The sequence below is a fragment of the Tachysurus vachellii genome, chromosome 25, assembly GCF_030014155.1.
Source record: "Tachysurus vachellii isolate PV-2020 chromosome 25, HZAU_Pvac_v1, whole genome shotgun sequence".
Taxonomy (NCBI): Eukaryota; Metazoa; Chordata; class Actinopteri; order Siluriformes; family Bagridae; genus Tachysurus; species Tachysurus vachellii.
This window is the reverse complement of record NC_083484.1, coordinates 15,510,286-15,531,577: the sequence shown is the minus strand read 5'-3', so window position 1 is coordinate 15,531,577 and position 21,292 is coordinate 15,510,286. Positions and strand designations below refer to the sequence as shown.

Here is a 21,292-nt window from a genome sequence, read left to right as displayed (position 1 = left end):
GAGAAAGAGAGAGAGACAGACAGGATTACAGAGAGGAAAAAAGAGAGCGAAAGAGAGAGGGATGGAGAAAGAGAACAGTGGACTGTGAAATTTTCACTATTTAACTTTTATTAAAAACGCAACTTCATACGTTTTATTTGTTTATAGTTACATTTACCGATGAGGACGTCTGTGAAACTCGAGAGAGTAAAAGTGAGACTGGAGATTGTTTATAGCTGCTTTAATGTTTCGTGAGATCTGGAACTCGTTTTATAAGACGGTCCTCAATAAACGATGCTGAGTTCAGTTATAAAGCGTTAATGTGTCCTCTAGGGGAGAATATAGTGAAAGCATTTGCCTCCAGATGGACTTAAACATTCAGTATACCTTTAAATGAAACACACACACACACACACACACACACACACGTTATGCTGCAGGTGTAATGAAGTCCATGACGCATGTCGGCCTCCAGGGTTTGTCCTCTATCTGACTCATATCTGACCTCAATTTAGTGCCCGAGCTGCAGATAAGTGACAATGTGTAATATTTGGATTATTGATCTATGGTATAAGTAATAAATCGTACCGCTTACATGAGACACTTGTGCTGTCACAGCGTCCTCGTCTTCGTCCTCGTCTTCTCAGTCATCACAGTCTTTAATCAAATCAGATCTGTTTCGTTCTGTAAATTAAATAATAAATGAAGGCATTTTAAACAGACGCAGAGACATTTCGAGCTGTTGTAGAAATGTTTTACAAATTTAATCAACACCTTTTGACCAATCACATTCCAGCACTGTTTAGCATTAGAATTTATAATACAATACTCTAAAACTGTGTCATTGTTCTCCTGACAGACCGTGCTGACTGAAGGACACACTGACCTTCAGCAAGGTGATGAATCTTATATTGAGGTTCAGGACTGGTTGTTGGACTACACGGGCCTGCATCTGGCAAACCAGCAAGCTAAAGGACATCAGGCTTTGAATTTCAAAACCAGAAAACTGAGGAAGATGTTCGGCTGGGGAGACTTCCACTGCAGCGTCAAATCTGCCTCGCTGGACCTTCTTATCAAGGGCAAGATCGTGGACCACGGAAACGGGACGTTCAGCATCCACTTCCTGTGTAACAGCACCGGAGTCGGGAACATCACCATCGGATTGGCGCCGTCCAGCAAGACGGTGGAGTTCGGGTCGAGTCAGGAAGAGGTGAAGGACTCGGTGGAGTCAAAGCTGTTTAACTGCAGGGTGGAGTCGGAGAAGGTGGAGCAGAGCAAGAGGGGAGTTCGGTGCAGCTACGATTCGTCACAGAGCTGCGAGCATCAACACACTCAGAGTCACGTCGCGTGGCTGTGCTCCAAACCGTTCAAGGTCATCTGCGTGTACGTGTCCTTCCGCAGCATGGAATACAACCTGCTGCAGAAGGTCTGTCCAGATTATAACTCCCACAGCGACGCTCCGTACTTCCGTTCTGGATGATGATCCCTCTGTAACAGACATAGCAGAGTTCAAATCTAGTCCTGTAGCTAATAAATTCAAGGGAAACTCTGTATCTGTGGTGTGTTTAGTGATTCTGGTGCTAGTTTGTTGGTGCTGTGTTTCTGTCCACAGGACAACAAATGATTTGGTTCATTTCAAATATACGAACATGTCCGATCTTTCGCGAACGCTTTTATTCCTTCTAACATCAACATCCATCATCATTATTAAAAAGATTCACATATGGATTTTTTTTTTTTATTTCATACCTTTAGTTTAAGCTGAAACACATCAGAAATTATGACGTCATTATCAGTAATCGGACATCATGAGTGCGCTTCGTAGCTGCCTGGTTTTTGCAGTGCGTTGTGGGATTCTTTCCCGAGTGAACGTCCCATTGCAGTGGAAGGATTTTGAGATTTAGAGAGAGAGAGAGAGAGAGAGAGAGAGAGAGAGAGAGAGCAATTAAAATATCCGACTTCCTGATCAGCTGATTGAGACACAGCCACAGTCATAACCAGCAGTAGAGGAATGTAGATATTCAGTAGGGGATTACATCATTGTGGAAGTTTATGTAACTGACTAACATCTGAAACTGTTGTCAACTTCAGAAGTGAATTAAATGGAGTTTAAATGATTTCAGTGTGACGAGTTTTCTATTTCTTTAGTCATCGGATAGTAATAAAAATTTTTCCCGTTCTGTGTAAATGGGGTTTGCCTTTTCTTTCTGGTGTTTTTGTTCTCAGGACTCATTTCATGATGTAGATGATGATGAAGAAGATGATGATGATGTCTGCCGTCAGGTTCTAGTGATCTTTTTTTTGTGGAGTGGACACTTTTTCACCTCACACGCTCGAGCACGTGGTTCTGAACGAGACTGTGCTTTATCACACCGTGTCAGCAGCATCATCTCTTTTTCTCCCGATGCTCCGTCTGCACATCTGTCTTCACTGACATTGATGAAATGTTATAAATATTACAGAAGGCAGATATCCCTCGGATTGAAGAGAAGGTGCTGAAAACGTACACGATGATGACATTTCGTTTGGTTTAACACTCCAGTCAACACCATGTCAGAGTCTTTAGAGGATCTCTCGGGCCTTAGTGTTGTCTCGGCTCTCTACAGGACTTTTAACGATCCTTGCGTGTCGTGTGATGTTAGATGTTATGATATGATGCTGTCTGTTCTCTTAACAGAGTTACAAATGCATGAGAAACTTTTTTATAAACCAGATTCTAAACAATAAGACACATCAGCTTGTCTCATCTGTCTTAATTATCGGTGTTGGAACTGTTCCAAGTGAGGAATCACACATGCAGTTTATTCAGGATTTCTCTCAGATGTGATGGAGCTGATAATGAATTTCCACATGACTGCGGTTGGGTTTTTTATGGTTTATCTGAGTTTAAGCACAAAGGAAAAAATGGACATGAAAAAAATACATAAATACATGAAAAAAATATATGAAAAAAGTATGAACATATAAAGATTTGTCTATATTAAAAGAATATATTGACACTACATCAATCTGTAATAATGAACAATACAATAAAATGTTAAGTAAAATATTAATAATATTAAAATATAATATTAGAACAATATTAATGTGAATTATATCAACTATATCAATTGTAATATTTGTACTTTAATATTTATTACAACATTAGAAAACTATGATAATATACATTATTAATATTTAAATGATATTTTCATCTTCCACCAAATCTTTAAATCTTTGTATTTATAGATTTCTTGTCTCTTGCACATTACTGTATTGTGAAAAGAGCATGTATCATGTATGTTTTGTATGTATTTATCCATTTAATAATACATTTGTTTCACAAATTCACTTTGCTGTTACAATATTTATTTATTTATTTATTTATTTATTTATTATTTTAATAATTTTCATTTTGTGTAGTTCTGGAGATCCACTCTAACAGGAGAGTCAATATGACTCACTTTTATTGAGTCGACACTTTGAAATGAATCCAGAAATACAGTTAAGTTTTGGTTGGACTTCAGCATTACGAATAATAAAGAATTATATGTAGTACAAATTTACCTCCACGTTATGAACAGAAAAAGGTGTATAAGTTAAAAAAGACAGGAAGAAAGAAAAACAAGCTTTTAGAAAGAACCGATTCGTTCAGCACGAGTCACCTATCAGCTGTCGGTTCTGTACGCACGTCGGTGTGACGTCATCGCGCACAATCCATCACGCACAATGGGAGGAGAGAAGAACGGAGGAGATGCTTTAAAAATAAGGAAAATAAAAACGCCACAATTTTAAAGCCACAAGGTAAAAAAAAAAAATAATGAACGTTTTAATAATCGATAAACCTGTTTACAGCCTGTTTCGGTTTTTTATTTATGTTTTTTTGTAACCGGAAACCATGTTTGTTTACATGTTTGTTTACATTAATGCGACAGAACATAGAAAGAATAATAATCTCATAATGTTCTAAACTATAAATAGATCAATTATTTTACGTGTATTTAGAGTGAATAGTGTTATAAAGCAGCTCAATATGCTCCATTGCAGCTGAATGAGTAAGTGATGAATAGAGGCCTTTGCGCATGCGTAGTAAAGACTCCATCTGTATATCTATATGCTTCTGACATTGTGTGTGATGGCTAAACTACTACTGTGTCAGAGACTCTCCAAAACAGAAGGTCATTTGTGATGTTTCCGGTGTGCAGTGTTTAGTATTTACCAAAAGTGTTGTTTGTTTATTTATTTATTTGTTTGTTTGTGTATATTTTCTTTTCCAGCTTATCTGGATACATGGACGGTGGACACTAGTAGGTTTTGTGCACATAATTACTGAAAATCAAGGCAGAGTATAATAACGATTCATTTATAGACTAACGTGTGTGTGTGTGTGTGTTTTGGCAGTGGTTACGCTCGGGAGTATTTTGACCGCTTTGTCCAGGGTCAGGACTCTACAGTTGTGAATAAATTTCAGCAGAAATACTGGAAGACCAAACAGACGTTGATTAAAGTGACTGGGAAGAAAGAGGACGAACATGTGGTGGCCTCAGACGCCGACCTCGACGCCAAGCTGGAGGTGGGAATGACACAAAAAATGCTACGATGACACAAATCAGACTCCTCCCTCTACAGTTAGACTCATTTCAGTTGTTTTGCCACTGCAGGTTTTCCACTCGGTGCAGAGGACATGCATGGAGCTCCTCAAAGTGATCGAACAGTACCAGAGGAGAATCTGTCGTACGTAGAGTTTTAAACATTTAAACGTCGGTTCATTGTCCAGAGCAACAGCAGCTCTGAGAGACGCGCAGGAGCAAATCACAGGATTACGAGACGGGACCGAAAAAATCTAGTGTTCTCAAACATGCAGCACTTCTCCTTTAATCCCGTTTAAAAGCACTCTCATTGTAACGCGTTCCACTCGGCCCAGACTTCCTCCCGTTTAGTCATGATGATCAGATCTTACAGGGTTTTGTTTTCCCCACTTGATTTCCTCCACAGTGAAGAATCTTTTCAGCATCAGTCGCATTTTTAATTTCAGGAACAAAAAGAACACCTTGTGTGTGTGGAGTTTGCATGTTCTCCCCGTGCCTCAGGGGTTTCCTCCGGGTACTCCGGTTTCCTCCCCCGGTCCAAAGACATGCATGGTAGGTTGATTGGCTTCTCTGGAAAAATTGTCCGTAGTGTGTGATTGTGTGAGTGAATGAGAGTGTGTGTGTGTGTGTGCCCTGCGATGGGTTGGCACTCCGTCCAGGGTGTATCCTGCCTTGATGCCTGATAACGCCTGAGATAGGCACAGGCTCCCCGTGACCTGAGGTAGTTCGGATAAGCGGTAGAAGATGAGTGAGTGAGTGAGTGAGTGAGTGAGTGAGTGTTTTCGATGCAGATTTTTTAAAATTTGTGATGCAGCATGCAGAGTATTTTATTTAGTTGGTGAAATGTAGCATGTTCTGACCTTCTGCATCGTTAACTGTAACTCTAACCGGATAAAAGCGTGACGTTTCTCTCTTTAATCGGTAAAAAATCGTGACTGTTGTTAAATTGTTGTTGCTTAACAATTCATGACATGGAAGATCATCGTCTTTGTCGTATGGTCAGTTCTGTCTCAGGAGGAGAACGAGTTGGGACGTTTCCTGCGCTCTCAGGGCTCTCAGGACAAAAGCCGAGCGGGGAAGATCATGCAGGCGACGGGGAAAGCTCTCTGCTTCTCCTCTCAGCAGAGGTGTGTGCTAAATGAAGCTACACACACTTGGGCACAGACAAACAGAGACAGACATTTTGGTGGATGTGAAGATTTTATAAGATATAATGCTGAATTTATTTCAGTATAAATTGCAAAATATTCTGTACATGGCTGGACTCCTGCTAAGTTCTTGTAAGTTTTGAAAGATTATTTAATGTTTAATGGAATGATCCAGCCTCTAATCTCTAATCTCTGTAGGCTGGCGCTGCGCGTCCCGCTCTGCCGCCTGTACCAGGAAGTGGAGACGTTCCGCTACAGAGCCATCTCAGACACGTGGCTCACGGTCAACAGGATGGAGCAGGCGAGGACCGAGTACCGCGGAGCCCTGCTGTGGATGAAGGACGTCTCGCAGGAGCTGGACCCCGACACCCACAAACAGATGGAAAAGTTCCGGAAGGTCAGTGACTCAACGACACACACTCTTCATATTAATGACCCTGAATGTGGTCTTACAGCTAAAGTTAAAGGGGCGGTGTGTAATTTTTTTAAAACCCTCTCCTGCCTGAGACACGTTTTATTTCTGCTCCTGAGCTGAGCACAGCCATCACAGCGATTTGTTTTGTCCGCAGCCCAGTTCATTTCAGGGCCAGAAAATCATACCCTGTATCACAATAATATTTTTTCCCCCTTTTTTTTCTTTTTAGGGTGTCATTTAAATCACAGGATTGTTACAGACCATGAAAGAGCGAAGCACAAAACCTAAACACTCACATGCAAAAATACAAATCGCACCTTTAACATAAATCGTCTACGTAAATAAAAAACTGATGTTGTGGTAATTAACTGGTGGATATTAATAGTTGTATGTAACATGTAGTGATCTCTAATTACAAGCAGACTAGAAGCAGCCGAGTTGATGTAAAAATGTTTGTACTGAATCTTTAAACAAGTTTGGACAGATTTTCTCTCCTTTTCTGTGCGTGTGTGTGTGTGTGTGTGTGTGTGTGTGTGTGTGTTCGGCATCTTTTCCCGCCGTCCCGTGCAGGTTCAAGCTCAGGTGCGTGTCACTAAAACCGGCTTTGACAAGCTAAAGAACGACGTTTGTCAGAAGGTGGATTTACTGGGAGCCAGTCGATGTAACCTGCTCTCACACGTCCTCACTAACTACCAGGTGAGTCGCTGGTGCCTGAGACACACACACAGAACAGCTCAGTGTTTAACACTCCGTCATAATCCGTGCATGTCGTTTAGTTTTTGTCTTTTTCTGATTTTTTCAGACTACGTTGTTGCATTTCTGGGAGAAAACCTCTCACACCATGGCCGCCATTCACGAGAGCTTTAAAGGCTGCCAGCCGTACGAGACCTCGGCACAGAAGGTCAGAGCTTTCACGACGTCCCCGACGAACAAAAATCACCACTTATTAACACGCAGGAATCAGAGATCTGTGTACAAGGTGTTTACAGTAACCTGTTTCAGGAGGAGCAAAAGTGTAGGAAAACCTCTAGGATGAAGCAATATTAAAAAAAACGATATGAATAAACATGACATGGTAAAAAAAAGCTAAAACTACTTTGCTGATTTTATGGCTGATTTTAAGTCACCAAGCGATATGAACTATGAAGGCTTCGTTGGTGTACCAGCCTTCAAGACTACCGGTTGCTATAGTAACATGGGTGAGAACAGTTTAGCGCTCAAACTTTTCCCACAGAAATGAAACTTTCCTGATGGAGATTTGTGTATAAAACTCCAGCAGGATCATTAGCGTGACTCCCTTACAGATCACGTGACCTCCGCCGTCTTTTCAGCTCGGTCACATCACCAGAAACGCCCACATCTCGTCTCCAGCGCTGGCTGTGCCTCGTATCACCAGAAATCACCAGCCGTTACTTAAAACCAGCGTCTTTGTGGCTTAAGGAATTAAAAATGGACAAGATCGTATTTAAAATTCGCTGAATTAACGTTGCTTTTGTTTGTCGTTCGTCTCAGTTCCATGCGACCAATCACAGATGTTTGTTTTTTTCCCCTCTGTACGCAGGAGAATAAAGGGTCTGATCTGAGAGCAAAGAAACGGACCAAGAAAAAATACAAGGAAACAGAAGAAGGGGAAGTGAGGCCGAGTCTCGCCGTAGAAGACACGTGAGAGACGTTTTCTCCTGTTAATCGTTTCCGCGTTTCCCGAGTCGAACGTCTGACGCGACCGTTTTCTGTGTTTACAGGCTGATTTCGATAGACGACGAGGATCGGATTAAAGACACGAATCAGACAGGTAGGAACCCGTGTGTCTGAATCACAGAGGAGCTTCAGGGTGCTGATAATAATCACAACCTCCTATAGAGCAGCAGAAGTTTGCATCACTTTACATCATCATCCCATTTTAAAATGGCAGTAAAGCAGCATGTCCAGGTGGAAATGATTATATTGGACAAAAATAGATTATTTTACAAAAATAAATAAAATTATTAATATTCAGTAAAGGAGCTTTAATTCACCGTGAAATCTGTTGGAAGTCATGAAGGAATGAATCATTCCATTCATTCATTCATTCATCTTCTACCGCTTATCCGAGCTACCTCGGGTCACAGGGAGCCTGTGCCTATCTCAGGCGTCATCGGGCATAAAGGCAGGATACACCCTGGACGGAGTGCCAACCCATCACAGGGCACACACACACACACACACTCTCATTCACTCACACACTAGGGACAATTTTCCAGAGATGCCAATCAACCTACCATGCTTGTCTTTGGACCGGGGGAGGAAACCGGAGTACCCGGAGGAAACCCCCGAGGCACGGGGAGAACATGCAAACTCCACACACACAAGGCGGAGGCGGGAATCGAACCCCGACCCTGGAGGTGTGAGGCGAACGTGCTAACCACTAAGCCACCGTGCCCCCAGGAATGAATCATTTATTCAGTAAATTAGATCATTAATAAATGGCTAATAAATGTTTTGAAACAAACGAGGCTGTGGAAATGTGGCGTGAACGTCAGCCGTGCGTTTAGGAGCCGGAGAGGAGACGGCGTGCGGCATCAGAGCTCAGGAGAAGGACGGACCGAGCGCGCTCGCCGAGATCTTCGGCTCCAGCTCTGTGGAGGACACCGATTTCTCCCGGGAGTGGAGGGACGTGTTCGGGGAGGACGAGAGCGAGGACGGAGGGAAGTCTGCGCTCACAGAAGCTCATCCTGAAGAGGAAGAGGAGGCTTCGTTCTTCCTCCCGTCACAACTCCTGGACCAGAACATCCACAACCTGCATTCTTCAGCGTCCGGTACATCACATCAAACATCTATGTTCTCTTATGTCACTTAATACGTTAATACTTTAGCTACTGCTCCTTTTAGTGACCTGAAGAGGAATCAACACACTGATATTAGGATTATTATTAATAATGATTATAATGATGAATAATTCAATCTCTCTCACTCTAGGATGGATTCTGGGTAGTTCCCAAAGCTCCTCAGGGCCGAGCGATCAAACTACAGGAGCCAATCAGATCAGGTCCAAACCGACGGCGAGAGGTACGTACACGTGACCCTGATCTTCATATCTTCTACTTTCATTTATATTGGAACAATAATCCAGTTAAAGCTGTTAAAAGCTTTAAGATAGTTTAAAATCAATACTCAGGATTCACCAGCTTCTTTATGTAAGCTAAGTTTAGACTTTAAAATAATAAGTGGGTTATGGGTGTTTACATCGACTCTGTAGAAAGCCACACGGTGTTTAATAAATTATTTCATACACGTTTAGAGACAAGAGGAAACATCTGAATGAAGGTTAAGATTTAATCATTGATCTGTTAAGCCTTGTTTATAAAATGAAACAAAAGTAGATAGATAGATTCATTGTTTGATTCATTAATTGATTCCTTGTTTGATTCCTTGATTCATTGATGCTGGAGAAATAGTTTTTGATTTAACTGCAGTCACAAGAGTTAGTTCAGTTTTCTGTGTGTGTGTGTGTGTGTGTGTGTGTGTGTGTGTGTGTGTGTGTGATGTACAGACACCAGTGAGAGTGGGAAGGATCGCTCCGCATGGTTTAACCTCTTCGCCGATTTGGATCCTCTCACCAACCCAGACGCAGTCGGCAGAACAGACAACGAGCACGAGCTCTTCAGTGCCTAAGAGCAAAGTCCTTCCGGTAAATTCTGTCCACTCGGCGGCCATCTTAGAGACGCTAGCTTAAATATCATGATTTCTGTTTTAAAATAGCAGTTAAACTCATGACACCATAACAAACACCTCCATGTGGTTTTACTCTACATTGCTGATGTGTTCAGCTCCCAAACATCAACCATGGATTAAATTTGGGACTGAGTGGAAATTTATCAGTCTCTTTGCCCCCTGAACGTTTCTTTACTCCACTGTAAGAACATTTCATACATCATCTGGACTTTTTAAACACCTTCTTATAACAGGAACGTAAACGAATCAGTCTCTGCTCACGCTTTTAACACTTCTGCAGTTCATTTTGTTTCCTTTAAAGCTCTTTAAACACAGTTATTTAAAACAGTATAAAATAAAGTATGAAAAAAGAGTAAAAATCTCCTGCTGAATAAATCATGTTCATAGACCGTATTTACAGCATAATAACTATAAGTGAAAACATTCATAACATGACATAATGGCATCGTATACTGTACATGGTTGATGAATTTATTTATTTATTTGTTTGTTTGTTTATTTATTACAAGTTATTGTTTCTATAGTTGTAATGTTACACATAACTGTTATGAACATTATATATGAGTAGTGTTCATAACACATATCTCGCATTATAAGGCATTATAACTGTCTCAGAAACTCAGAACTTTCTGTGTGTGTTTAGTTTAAGACGTTTTCAATTATTATTGAATTATTATTATTATGTTCTAAAAACAAATGTAACTTCATATAAAGCATGAATATATATATATATATATATATATGGAATAAATCATTTTATACAGAAACGTCTGTCTCGAACGGTTATGGAGCATCAACCAAAATAGTCGGTAAGAATGAATGATACGAACGTTGGTTCTGGTGCTGTTTTGTGTTGCTGATGGTTTTATGTGTTTGTGTTGTAGAGCAAATGTCAAAGGAGGTTTTTTGTTTTTTTATTAAACTGCACTGTTTGAATTCTTGATTCTGATTGGCCCAAAAAAATTGTGCAGTGGTGCAAATGATCAGTGTGATTGGATGAAACCAAGTGCACTCCTGCATTTATCTTGATCTCAGTAACATTCAGCATAATTTTTGACCAAAACACAAAATCCAAATTTTGCGTTGTTCAATTTTCCTGAAATTTACACCGTTTGTGTAAAGACGACGTCAATAACAAAGGCGTCAATTTCGCGTACTTTACCTGTCACGCTCTGGAGCCGAGATCCGAGGTTCTTCGGCATCTTCAGTAGCTCTCCATAATTTGGACATAAGAGCTCAGTCCATAAAACACGTTACTTCCTGTCTTTATGTTAATAGCAGCTTTAAACAGTCACGCTCTTTCTTTTGCATCTCGAAAGAAATAAGACGAGACGTACGTCTCAAATGGGTCTAATTTAAATGGTCAGATCTTAGCTTTGGAGTGTGATTAGATGAAATGAAGTGCACACGTGGGTTTGTCTTGACCTCAGTTACGTACACGCGTTGTTTAAGCCCTTCAGTAGGTTTTAGTTGGACAGCAGAGCGGTCCTTCACTCTCAATGAAAGTGAAAGTGACGTGACGTACAGCTAAGTACGGTGAACCCATCCAAAGTGCACACACACAGCAGTGAACACACACACACCGTGAATACACGCCCGGAGCAGTGGGCAGCCATTTATGCTGCGGCACCCGGGGAGCAGTTGGGGGGTTCGGTGCCTTGCTCAAGGGCACCTCAGTCGTTGGTATTGCTGGCCCGAGAGCATCGAACCCACAACCTTAGGGTTAGGAGTCAAACTCTCTAACCATTAGGCCACGACTTCCCCTACTTAAGTAATGAGCTAAATGCAAAAGGTCTGCATAAGAGCATAAGATATTTGAGTGATGGGTCGTACCAGACAGGAGCACGCCCACTTCCCAGGAACCTAAAAAGGCAACTTGAATGAATCACAATACTCCAAACTTTTATCCTGAAAACTTGGAATTTTTAATCGTTATTGTCGGTCATTCACGCCATCTAGTGGTGCAACCATCTAACTTCACAGCAGAAGCCCAGCAGATGGCGCTGTTGCACAGTACACCTGGGTTAAGGTGTTGCTGCTCACCTGGAGTCATGCTGCAGGTGATATCAGAGGCGCTTAAAGGTAATTCATTCATTCATTCATCTTCTACCACTTATCCGAACTACCTCGGGTCACGGGGAGCCTGTGCCTATCTCAGGCGTCATCGGGCATCAAGGCAGGATACACCCTGGTCGGCGTGCCAACCCATCGCAGGGCACACACACACACTCTCATTCACTCACACAATCACACACTACGGACAATTTTCCAGAGATGCCAATCAACCTACCATGCATGTCTTTGGACCGGGGGAGGAAACCAGAGTACCCAGAGGAAACCCCCGAGGCACGGGGAGAACATGCAAACTCCACACACACAAGGCGGAGGCGGGAATCGAACCCCCAACCCTGGAGGTGTGAGGCGAACGTGCTAACCACTAAGCCACCGTGCCCCCCCTTAAAGGTAATGATGTACAAATCTTTCTAAACTTCATGAACTTCTTGATACATTTGAAATGAAATCAGCCCATTAAAAGACCCAAACAGGACTTTTTTAGTTGTGGATTGTAGGAATGTGTAGGATCCCCATAATGCCTCATAGCGCTTTTGGCTTTATTTACTCGATCTGTTGAATTAAAAACATCGATACGATATTTCTGTAAGGTTTATGGAAGGAAGGAGTCTCCAGTGTTAGTGCTTTGTAAAAGGAGGTCATATATATATATATTTTTTATGTTTTCTTAATTAATTAGCTAAAGATAAATAGCTCTACTTTTTTTCTGTAATATTAGCCTTAAATTATGAGTGACTTTCTCCTTTATTCCTGTCAGTCATGTGAATCAGCCAGAAACTTTTTAATCACAAAAAAATGCAGGATCTTGCTGGATCCTCTGTGTTGTGATGGTTTGTAAAAGTCCCATACTGCATTGTGGCTCAGCATCACTTCATATCCAGACAAGATTTTCACTGCCATAATCACACACAAGGCAAAAGAAGACGCTAAACTGTTGCTCAAAACTGCACTTTATAAACAGCAGAAGCAGTAAAACAAATCTATTTTCATGTGTTGCCCAGTCACAGGGCAAATTTTTGTTTTAATTGGAGTCCATTCATTAGTAGGAACTAAACGTTTGTCTGGATTCAACTGATCAGGTCTGAAGGCTGGAACACTGCGTGGTTATAACCGGTCTGAAGGCACCAGGTTACCCGTTGTGTCGAGCTGCATGCATTTACAGCTGCATGCTGAAACCGGGCACTCGCTGTGGTCTCTACAGGAGAAAGGAGACCGTGTTTTAGAGCACGGGTGTTGTTGTATGTGTGTGATATCCGTCTCACTCACACATACATGGATGTATACAGACACATAAGTAAGTAAATAATCTACAACAATCCATTAAAAGGTAATTGTTTGATGCGAGCGTTTTATTCGTCTTCCTTAATTGCCTTATTAACAAACTATTAATGAGTGAAACGTTACGTTTTATCTGTTTAACACTGTATTTAAAGGTGGGGTCTCCATTGTTTAAAAGCCAATGTTGACATTTGAAATCACCAAACACCACCCTGTTTTGATAGCTCCGCCCACACATACACCAGACAAGTATAACCCAAGTATAACCCAGACAAGTATTATGGCGGAACCTGCTGGGGCGGCTGACCGAGGGGAGATTTTTATCAATAAATAAACACAATGAGTAATACCATGTTAATACAGATGTGTTTTTGTAGTACTGTGTGTTGTACCGTGAAAGGTTTATCTCCGTTTCACGCCGAAGACGTTCAGTTCTCTCCAGCGCTGGAAAGCTGATCCTATATTAACACGTCCTACTTCTTACCTTATCGTAAGCCTTTCTTCACTTTCTTTCTTTGTTTTTATCCTCCATGTCAATGTTAAACCTGCTTTCTGCTAATGATAATGTCACACATGCTCACTGAACACTCTCTCCGCCCATATTGACAAGACACGCCCCTTTCTGCTCATTGGCTACGCGCTAGTTTTGTTTTTTTGTTTTGTTTTGTGAAGCATTTCTCAAACAACAGAGACCCCACCTTTAATGTTGTGGAGAATGTAAGTGTGCTCACCTGAACCAGCTAAGCATGTGACCAGCGTGACCTCCATGGCGACAGTTGTGGCACCAAGTGAACCAGTTGTTGAACTGAGCGAGTGTCTTATCTCTCGGAAGGTCGACCTTCTCTCCAGACTTTCCGGTGCCTGTTGAAAGTTCATGAAAGTTCACGAACACGCTTCTGTATGTTGTTTATAAAATATAAATAAATACTGATTTTACGGTGTGTTATTTTATGTCCTTAGCTACAAAACACTAGAATGCCGACAAAGCAGAGTTTACTGCTGATTAATACTTGTGCAGGAAGACACTGGTGTTCCCATGTTCATGAGGCAGAGGGCGCAGCGTGGCAGCGGTTTCCGGCAGCCCGGACAGCTGGTGACCTTTGACTTGGTTGGCGAGCCGCTGACGCCGTATTGGCTGAAACCGCGGCCCTGATGGGGCAGGGCGGAGCAGCTGAACGATATGGACTTCCCGCAGAAGTTACAGCTTACAAACACCTGCACAGCAGATAAAAAGCAGGACATCGTGTCCGTGGATGAAGAAGAAAACTGACTAGAGGAACAGTGAGGAGGGAAAAAACAGACTAGAGTTCTTACCTGAGCGAGAGGCTTAGAGCTGGGGTCCAGTTTGCTCCTGTGGATGTCGAATTCGGCCCGTTTGTGCCAGAACCTCCAGGCGTCCAGCAGGTTGCGGTAGTTCTCGATCCAGCACTGTACACGGGCATCCTTTACTACTTCAACACTGGAACCCTGAACACACACACACACACACACTACTGCTTTATGCATTATAAAAGCCTCATTTGCATTTCTGCCCTTCAAACATTATGAAACTATTTCTTTCTAACGGAATACTTAGAAATGACATAACTTTAAATGACTGTGTGTGTGTGTGTGTTCCCGTGTCCTACCCTGAGCAAGCAAAAACTGGCGGTCTGCACGTCTCCCGTTCGGTCCACGTAGCTCTCCACCAGGTCCACGCCGTCCTTCGTCAGACCGGTCAGCAGAACGCCCTCCAGATTCCCCGCCTCCTTCATCTCATTGGTCAGCTTATCGATGAACCGGGACAGCTGAGACCAAACGGGATAAACAATGAATTATAGACCAATACAAATAAATCTAAAAAAATTAACATCCTTAAAAGGACAAATTCTGTGTACAAGTAAGTAAGTAAGTACAGAAATAATTCAAATCAAACGTTATCATTTTAGTGATAAAAGAAAGACTGATAAAAACTATTGACTGAAAAAAAAAAAAACTCAAATATAATTAAATTAAAACTTTTTTAAAACTTCTGCTCATCTTTTGAAGCAACTGATATAAACGAAGGTTTTGACCTGATTGTCATTGAGGAACATACAGGCGAAGGCCACTCGGTCTCTCACAGCAATGCGGCTCTCGTTCTGTACAGACAGACAAATAATGACTCACAGCCACGTTCGTGGGTTACATGAAGTGCTGTACACGTGATACTGACGTGCGCTTTGTTACCCACCAGCACGGTGTCGTACGCCCCGGGTTCGCTGGTGAGGAAGGCGAACATGGAACACAGGTAAGGCTTCTTCAGCTGTAGTCTCAGCGTGCTGCACATCTCCCTCCACAGAGACGCTTTCTCGTCCGTGTATCCGGACAGAGCCATGGCCACCACGTTCAGGTTCAGGTCGGCTGGATAAAACATCGACACGGTGAACGCTGCAGGCGCTTAACACCGCACACGTGTGTTAACGTACGCTAATTAGCGCGTTATTCACGACTTAGGACGTTCCGTAGAAAGAGAACCGACTGTATTTCTGTCATGTTAGGTTTCATTTGTATTAATATCATTAGATTTTTACTTTCTCTCTGCAGTGTTGGACATTTTATGTCTCAGTTTAAAGCCTAGAAAAAGAAAAAAAAACGATCGTTTCTTGTACAAGGCGGTGAACGAGGCCCGTTTTTTGAGCACAGAGATTCTCAGGGCTGTTAACATTTCATACAAACCATCTAATGACATTCACCATGTTACATAAAGGTGTTGTGCATTAGAGCACACACACACACACACACACACACACACACACACACACTTCTATAATAAGCCGATGCAAAACTGATTGATATTTTGCAGGTAAATTGATCCATTTTCGCATTTTAACAGGAATCTCTGCATCTACATGTTAATCTTTACTATGTAAAGAAGCCACATTTCCAGCATCAGCCGATATTACTAACTACCTGATTGCTTTGAACTCTACAAAGCTTTAAAATTATTTTTAAAACCGTGATAATACCGAGAAAACACACAGCTAAAAAACACGACCTACAAACTGCAGCTTGTTTAATTCGGTTACAAATTTCACACTGAAATTATGTCTATAAAATTAACTGTAAAGGAAAAAAAATACAATCAACTCTTATTACATGTTAACTTTTTTTTTTTTTATATCCAATTTAAAAGTTTTCCCATTTGTTACAGAATCCGATCACATTCGGTCTTTTTGTCTCTCGCAGATTTTTTTATTTTCCTTTATCTGTTAGACGCCGTTACCTTTATCTGCCGACGCTCCTTTTTGGAGGATCTGGATGGCCCGGCGTATGTCGAGGTTAAAGAGGGCCACGGATGCGGCTCGTTCCCATTCTCCTTCCTGCTCCAGAGACCTGAGAAACGGCTCGATGTCGACGTCCGGCCCGCGACCGATCCAGCCGCACAGCTGCAGAGCCAAGCTGCGCTCCTCGCTGTGATACTGCACCACGTCTGTCGGCTTCTCCGAGCCTTTCCAGCAGCGCCGTAACTCCGTGGTACCTGAAGGATGTAACGAGTACACGGTTCTGAACAGCCGGGTCACGCTCGTTAATATGCCGTTATACTCGTTTATAACTCACCAGAACAGGACTTGACAATATTCTTGATGCCTGAGTAGATCAGAGACTGTTTGTTTCCCTGCTGTCGCTGCTCCATGTCCTCAGTGTACTGCTGCATGAGTGAGTCTTATATAGGAAACTTTATATAAAACACGGAGAAAAACCGTGATACAATTAAAGCTGTAGTTTACCAAATGGTGTGAAAAGAGAGGAAGTAGTTTGAGATTCTCTGTACTGTATATTGACAGTGATGTAAGTGTCTGTGATACTGTACATGTCGCACATGTTCGACACCGAATAAAGCTCATGTTATGTCTTTTGTGCATGAGCTAAATCTTAAAGAAGCGGTTTGTTCCTTTAGAGCAGAACTGCGACTGCAAGGAAAATATCGACAAGCCGTGCGATTACCCCTCAAACAACTACAACACATCTGTTAACAGCTTCGTGGGCCACCTTATAAGGAAAAGGGGTAAAGGTCAGCATCTCTGTTTGTTCGTTTCTGGGCCGGAAAAACACGATCCAAATTTTTTTGGGGAAAAAATAAAACAAAAACAAAAACAAACACAGCTTGATTACATGGAAAAAAATGTGCAAATTGCTGTTTTTCTAAAAGTATCTTTAAAATGATCAACAATCTAAAATCACTTTACAAACATTACAAACTGCTTTCAACTTTAGAGCGCTGTATAAATTATAAACATTCCATTTTCTTTAACACAGTTTTATCACAGAACTGTTGCTGATATTCAATATTAAATAAAGGATATAATGTAAGGTGTACCAGAGGGACCTGATCTGTGGATCATTTCCACCAGCCAGCAAGTGGTTCCTCCATAATTGGACGGTGTCATGGCCGTAGCGTGACTGAGCACGCTCCCTCATTTTAGTGGCGATGTCTTTCTCGGCCACTCCGCCGTCTCTGATGTCTTCGGCACACTCGTACAGGTGGCGTCCGCACGCCCAGACCAGGTCGGTGGTGGAGCTCCAGGCCAGCGAGATTCGCTCAAACACTGTAAAGTCACTCATGGCACGATTGGGTGCTACCACCACCATGCGGTTTTGAGCGGACGGATGCCAGGCAAAGCTGCTGATGACGCCATCTGTACCGCTGCCCGGTTGTACTCCACGTTCGATCACTGTGGGTTCGCTTTCGTCTGAGCCGACGGGTCCCGTAGGTGTGTGCTGCATGTCGTACAGGCGCACCACATTGGCATCACGTGTCAGGGTAGCCAGAAGACCAGTGCGTGTCGGACACCACGCCACTTTGGTGAGCGGTTTGGCCTGCTCAGGGAGCGTGAACGCTGGCTTCTCAAAGCGCCGCAGGTCCCAGATCGCCACCTGACCCTCGAAGAAAGAGGCCACACGCTCAGGGAAGTGTGGATCCACCGCAACACCTTGTACAGCTTTGGTGTTGACGAAGGTTTTCTGGCTGGTGTTGCGCAAGTCAAATATGGCCAGGTTGCGATGCATTCCAGCGAGCAAAAGCTTCGGATGGTCCCGAGGCAGCCAACAAAGAGACAAACATGCATCATTTTGTCCAAGCTCATACAGCGGTTTTGTCACCACAGTGCCGGAATCCACATCTCCAGAAAGACGGAGCTTTTCAGCTGGTATTGCTTCAGGAGAATATTTACTACTGATGTCCCAAATCAGAACAGAGAAATCTGCTCGGTGCTTGTCCAGGCCCGCAGCAAGCCAGCTGCTGTCCACTGGGTTCCATGCCAGCGTGTTACACTGCCGTGCGTGCTTGGGCACAAACTCCTTCCCCATCAGATCCTTGCATTTGGAGTTGTGGCTCTGTCCGAGGCTGGTGAGCACCACTCGACCGTTAGCCTGACCCACAGCGAGCAAACACTCCGGCTCATGCTTTGGGTACCAGGCAACGCATTTCATATACGGAGTGTCCGAATTAATGGCCAGAAGCGTCGCCGCCGTCTCCTCGGATAACGGCAGCGCGCCGGCTTTGGCCTCTGAGGTGCCAACTGTGATTCGGTACAGACTCAGCTCAGAGTCGCAGATGACAAAGCGGTCAGCTTGGTGCGGGGACCACAGGATGTCTGGCTTGGAAGCGCTCATCGTGACAGGAGCGTTCAGTCGCCGATGCTTCACGTATACGACAGTGGCTTTAGTGGTTTCTCATTTCTCCTTCATTTCAAAGACTCACGAGTCAGCCAGATGGACAGGTTTAGTATGTAGACTTCTCCCTTATTAGAAGGAAATGATGGCACTAAGTAGTGCACTGCATAGTGAAATGGATGTGGTTTGGGACACAATCGATGTGGTTTGGGACACAATCACTCTGTTGACTTGAAACCTGAAATTAGACAAGAAAACTAACACTAGTGAATCTACGTGTGAACAAACTTGAACATTCTCTTAACTGAATTTAAACATTTCTATCTAATCTTTGTTTGAACATTTTAAAAAAGGGTTTATTTACAAAATAAAAGACAATATAGTTCAGTTACACTCAAGCTATTAACACTGTTAGCGAGAATGTACTCATGTCGTTAAAAATATACTACAACATGTCACGTAGATATTTTAGTTTAACGTTATAAAAGAATGTTTTACAGCAGTTTCCTGTGTATAATGTTGAGAATCTCTCACAAACCGCTAAACAGGTGTTAGCATTGTGCTAATTATGCTAGCTTTCTATGTCGTTTTAATGTCATTTAGAAATTTCACACAATTCAGTCGCTGTTTGGGGGGAAAGAAATCGCTGTTCGACAGGAATAAAACTGTTGAACAAAATGTTTTATAAAATCATGTAAATTCACACTTACGCCGTTCCTAAGTTCTTGTCTTGTTTACTAAGCGCGTGCTCACGCCATGACGTCACGCGCCGCCTTCAAAAGAAAAGTCTGCGCGAGTTCGAAAATCAAGAGTTTTCATTATTTTTTGTGTTTACAAATTTTATTTTATTTTTATTCGTATTATAGATTTGACACCTCACTGCCACACAAGTTGCATGAAACCGTTTGTATTGACATTTAACAAAGTTGTGTTAAGGAAAGAACAAAACACTGTCTATAGTTCTGTATATTTATTCAGTATATATATAAATATATAATAATTATGAATAATAATTATTCATTATTTATTCATTAATTATGAATAATAATTATCCATTCATAATTCTCTCTCTCTCTCTCTCTCTCTCTCTCTCTCTCTCTCTCTCTCTCTCTCTCTCTTATAGCCAAGAAAGAAAGAACACTGATTCGGTTAACTTTGAATCTTATATTATAACAACAAAAAAAATCAAGTTTGATCATTTGTGACACTTTAATGTCCATAAACCTTTTATTGTTATTTTTATATGATGATGATGATGATGATGATTAATATTATTATTACTATTATTAATAATCTTTGAGCTATAAACACTTTCCATGTACGTATCATGCAGATTAATTCACAAAGATATAACTGTTATTAATAAGAGTAGACATCTAACATACAGGCTAGCATGAGGAACAAACCTAAGGCTAAATACCATAAATACCAGCGTGATTCATCCGATATTACACAAAATCATGGCAAGAGATGCTCTGAGATGTTCTGCACGAAAGCTGTCACACATACTGTAACAGTGACCTAAAAGTGATCCCAGAGGGGAAAAACAAGTTGTGGAAAAAATGATAAAAGGGCTTTTTATTTCATACTTCACACCAATCCTCTGCCCAGTTACCCACTCAGTAAACAACAGATTTATGGTTTTCTGCTCCTCCATATAAATTCAAGGCAACTTTGTTTTTAAGTTCTTTCCATCTCCTTCTCTTCTGTTTCTGGCAGCATCATGGTCCATGGAGGAAGCTCTCGCCTCCAGAGTTGAGGAACACAAACTTTTACTGTTACACCATGTACAAAAATACAGTTCCAGTAAAAACAAGCAGTAGGTGTAAAATTTCTTTCTTTCTTTCTTTCGTTCTTTCTTTCTTTCTTTCTTTCTCTCTTTCTTTCTTTCTTTACAGTATCAAACATCTTCATCATGGTCTGTATTTATAATCTAAATCTCTTTAAATTCCAAATGACTACTGTAGTTCATCTATTGCTTCACATACTGGGACATCATCTTTACATATATATAAGTATACATATAAATAAGTTGCATTTATAACTGCATTTACATAACAATGGATAATAGAAAAAAATCTTAGAAACCATTAGAAAGAAAACAATTCATAGATTTGTTTTGTAAAATGCACAAAATGTCAATTCATTAAATGAATTGACGTTAAAGTAGGAAAAGTAAGGAGTATAAGAGGAGTAAACGGTTGTTAATACTACTGGGTTTTAGCTGTAGAAAGCAATTTATAAATAATTTACATTTTAAAATATTTTCCCCCCTCACATGCCAAGCAACATTACAGGGAGGATTACAGCAAACTTGGCAACCCGCGATGTAATTAATTAATTAATTAATTAATTAATCAAAAAGTGAATCCGAGTGAATAATTTCTACTCAAAAAAAACCCGGGAAATAATTCCATTTAAATTCTAATTGCATTTTATTCTAGTATTTAATAATTATAAAAACGCCAATACATTATGATATAAGA

General features: G+C 41.5%; 3 protein-coding genes across 3 annotated transcripts in view; 2 read left to right on the top strand and 1 right to left on the bottom strand.

The window, feature by feature from the left end:
• The window catches only part of LOC132839939 (neurexophilin-1), a 4,946-nt gene extending 3,487 nt beyond the window's left edge, over nucleotides 1-1,459 (top strand). The window contains exon 2 of the mRNA XM_060861153.1: nucleotides 839-1,459. Coding sequence (XP_060717136.1) covers nucleotides 839-1,459 — 621 coding nt within the window. The remainder of the gene's footprint in view (nucleotides 1-838) is intronic.
• A 2,198-nt stretch (nucleotides 1,460-3,657) lies between these two features.
• ica1 (islet cell autoantigen 1) lies at nucleotides 3,658-10,534 on the top strand. Its single transcript, XM_060861382.1, has 13 exons — nucleotides 3,658-3,762; nucleotides 4,236-4,265; nucleotides 4,360-4,531; nucleotides 4,620-4,692; nucleotides 5,551-5,674; nucleotides 5,894-6,092; nucleotides 6,681-6,806; nucleotides 6,913-7,011; nucleotides 7,672-7,772; nucleotides 7,853-7,902; nucleotides 8,642-8,905; nucleotides 9,066-9,155; nucleotides 9,640-10,534. The coding sequence occupies exons 2-13, from the start codon at nucleotides 4,249-4,251 to the stop codon at nucleotides 9,759-9,761; spliced, it is 1,437 nt and encodes a 478-aa protein (XP_060717365.1). The 5' UTR covers nucleotides 3,658-3,762; nucleotides 4,236-4,248; the 3' UTR covers nucleotides 9,762-10,534.
• A 2,292-nt stretch (nucleotides 10,535-12,826) lies between these two features.
• mios (missing oocyte, meiosis regulator, homolog (Drosophila)) lies at nucleotides 12,827-19,578 on the bottom strand. Its single transcript, XM_060861381.1, has 11 exons — nucleotides 19,517-19,578; nucleotides 17,498-19,044; nucleotides 16,752-16,850; nucleotides 16,417-16,671; nucleotides 15,385-15,554; nucleotides 15,227-15,292; nucleotides 14,801-14,959; nucleotides 14,487-14,639; nucleotides 14,183-14,387; nucleotides 13,904-14,033; nucleotides 12,827-13,089 (listed from the first exon to the last, which is right to left on the bottom strand). Exons 2-11 carry the CDS (start codon nucleotides 18,804-18,806, stop codon nucleotides 12,999-13,001), a joined length of 2,637 nt encoding a protein of 878 aa, XP_060717364.1. The 5' UTR covers nucleotides 18,807-19,044; nucleotides 19,517-19,578; the 3' UTR covers nucleotides 12,827-12,998.
• Between the last annotated feature and the right edge of the window lie 1,714 nt (nucleotides 19,579-21,292).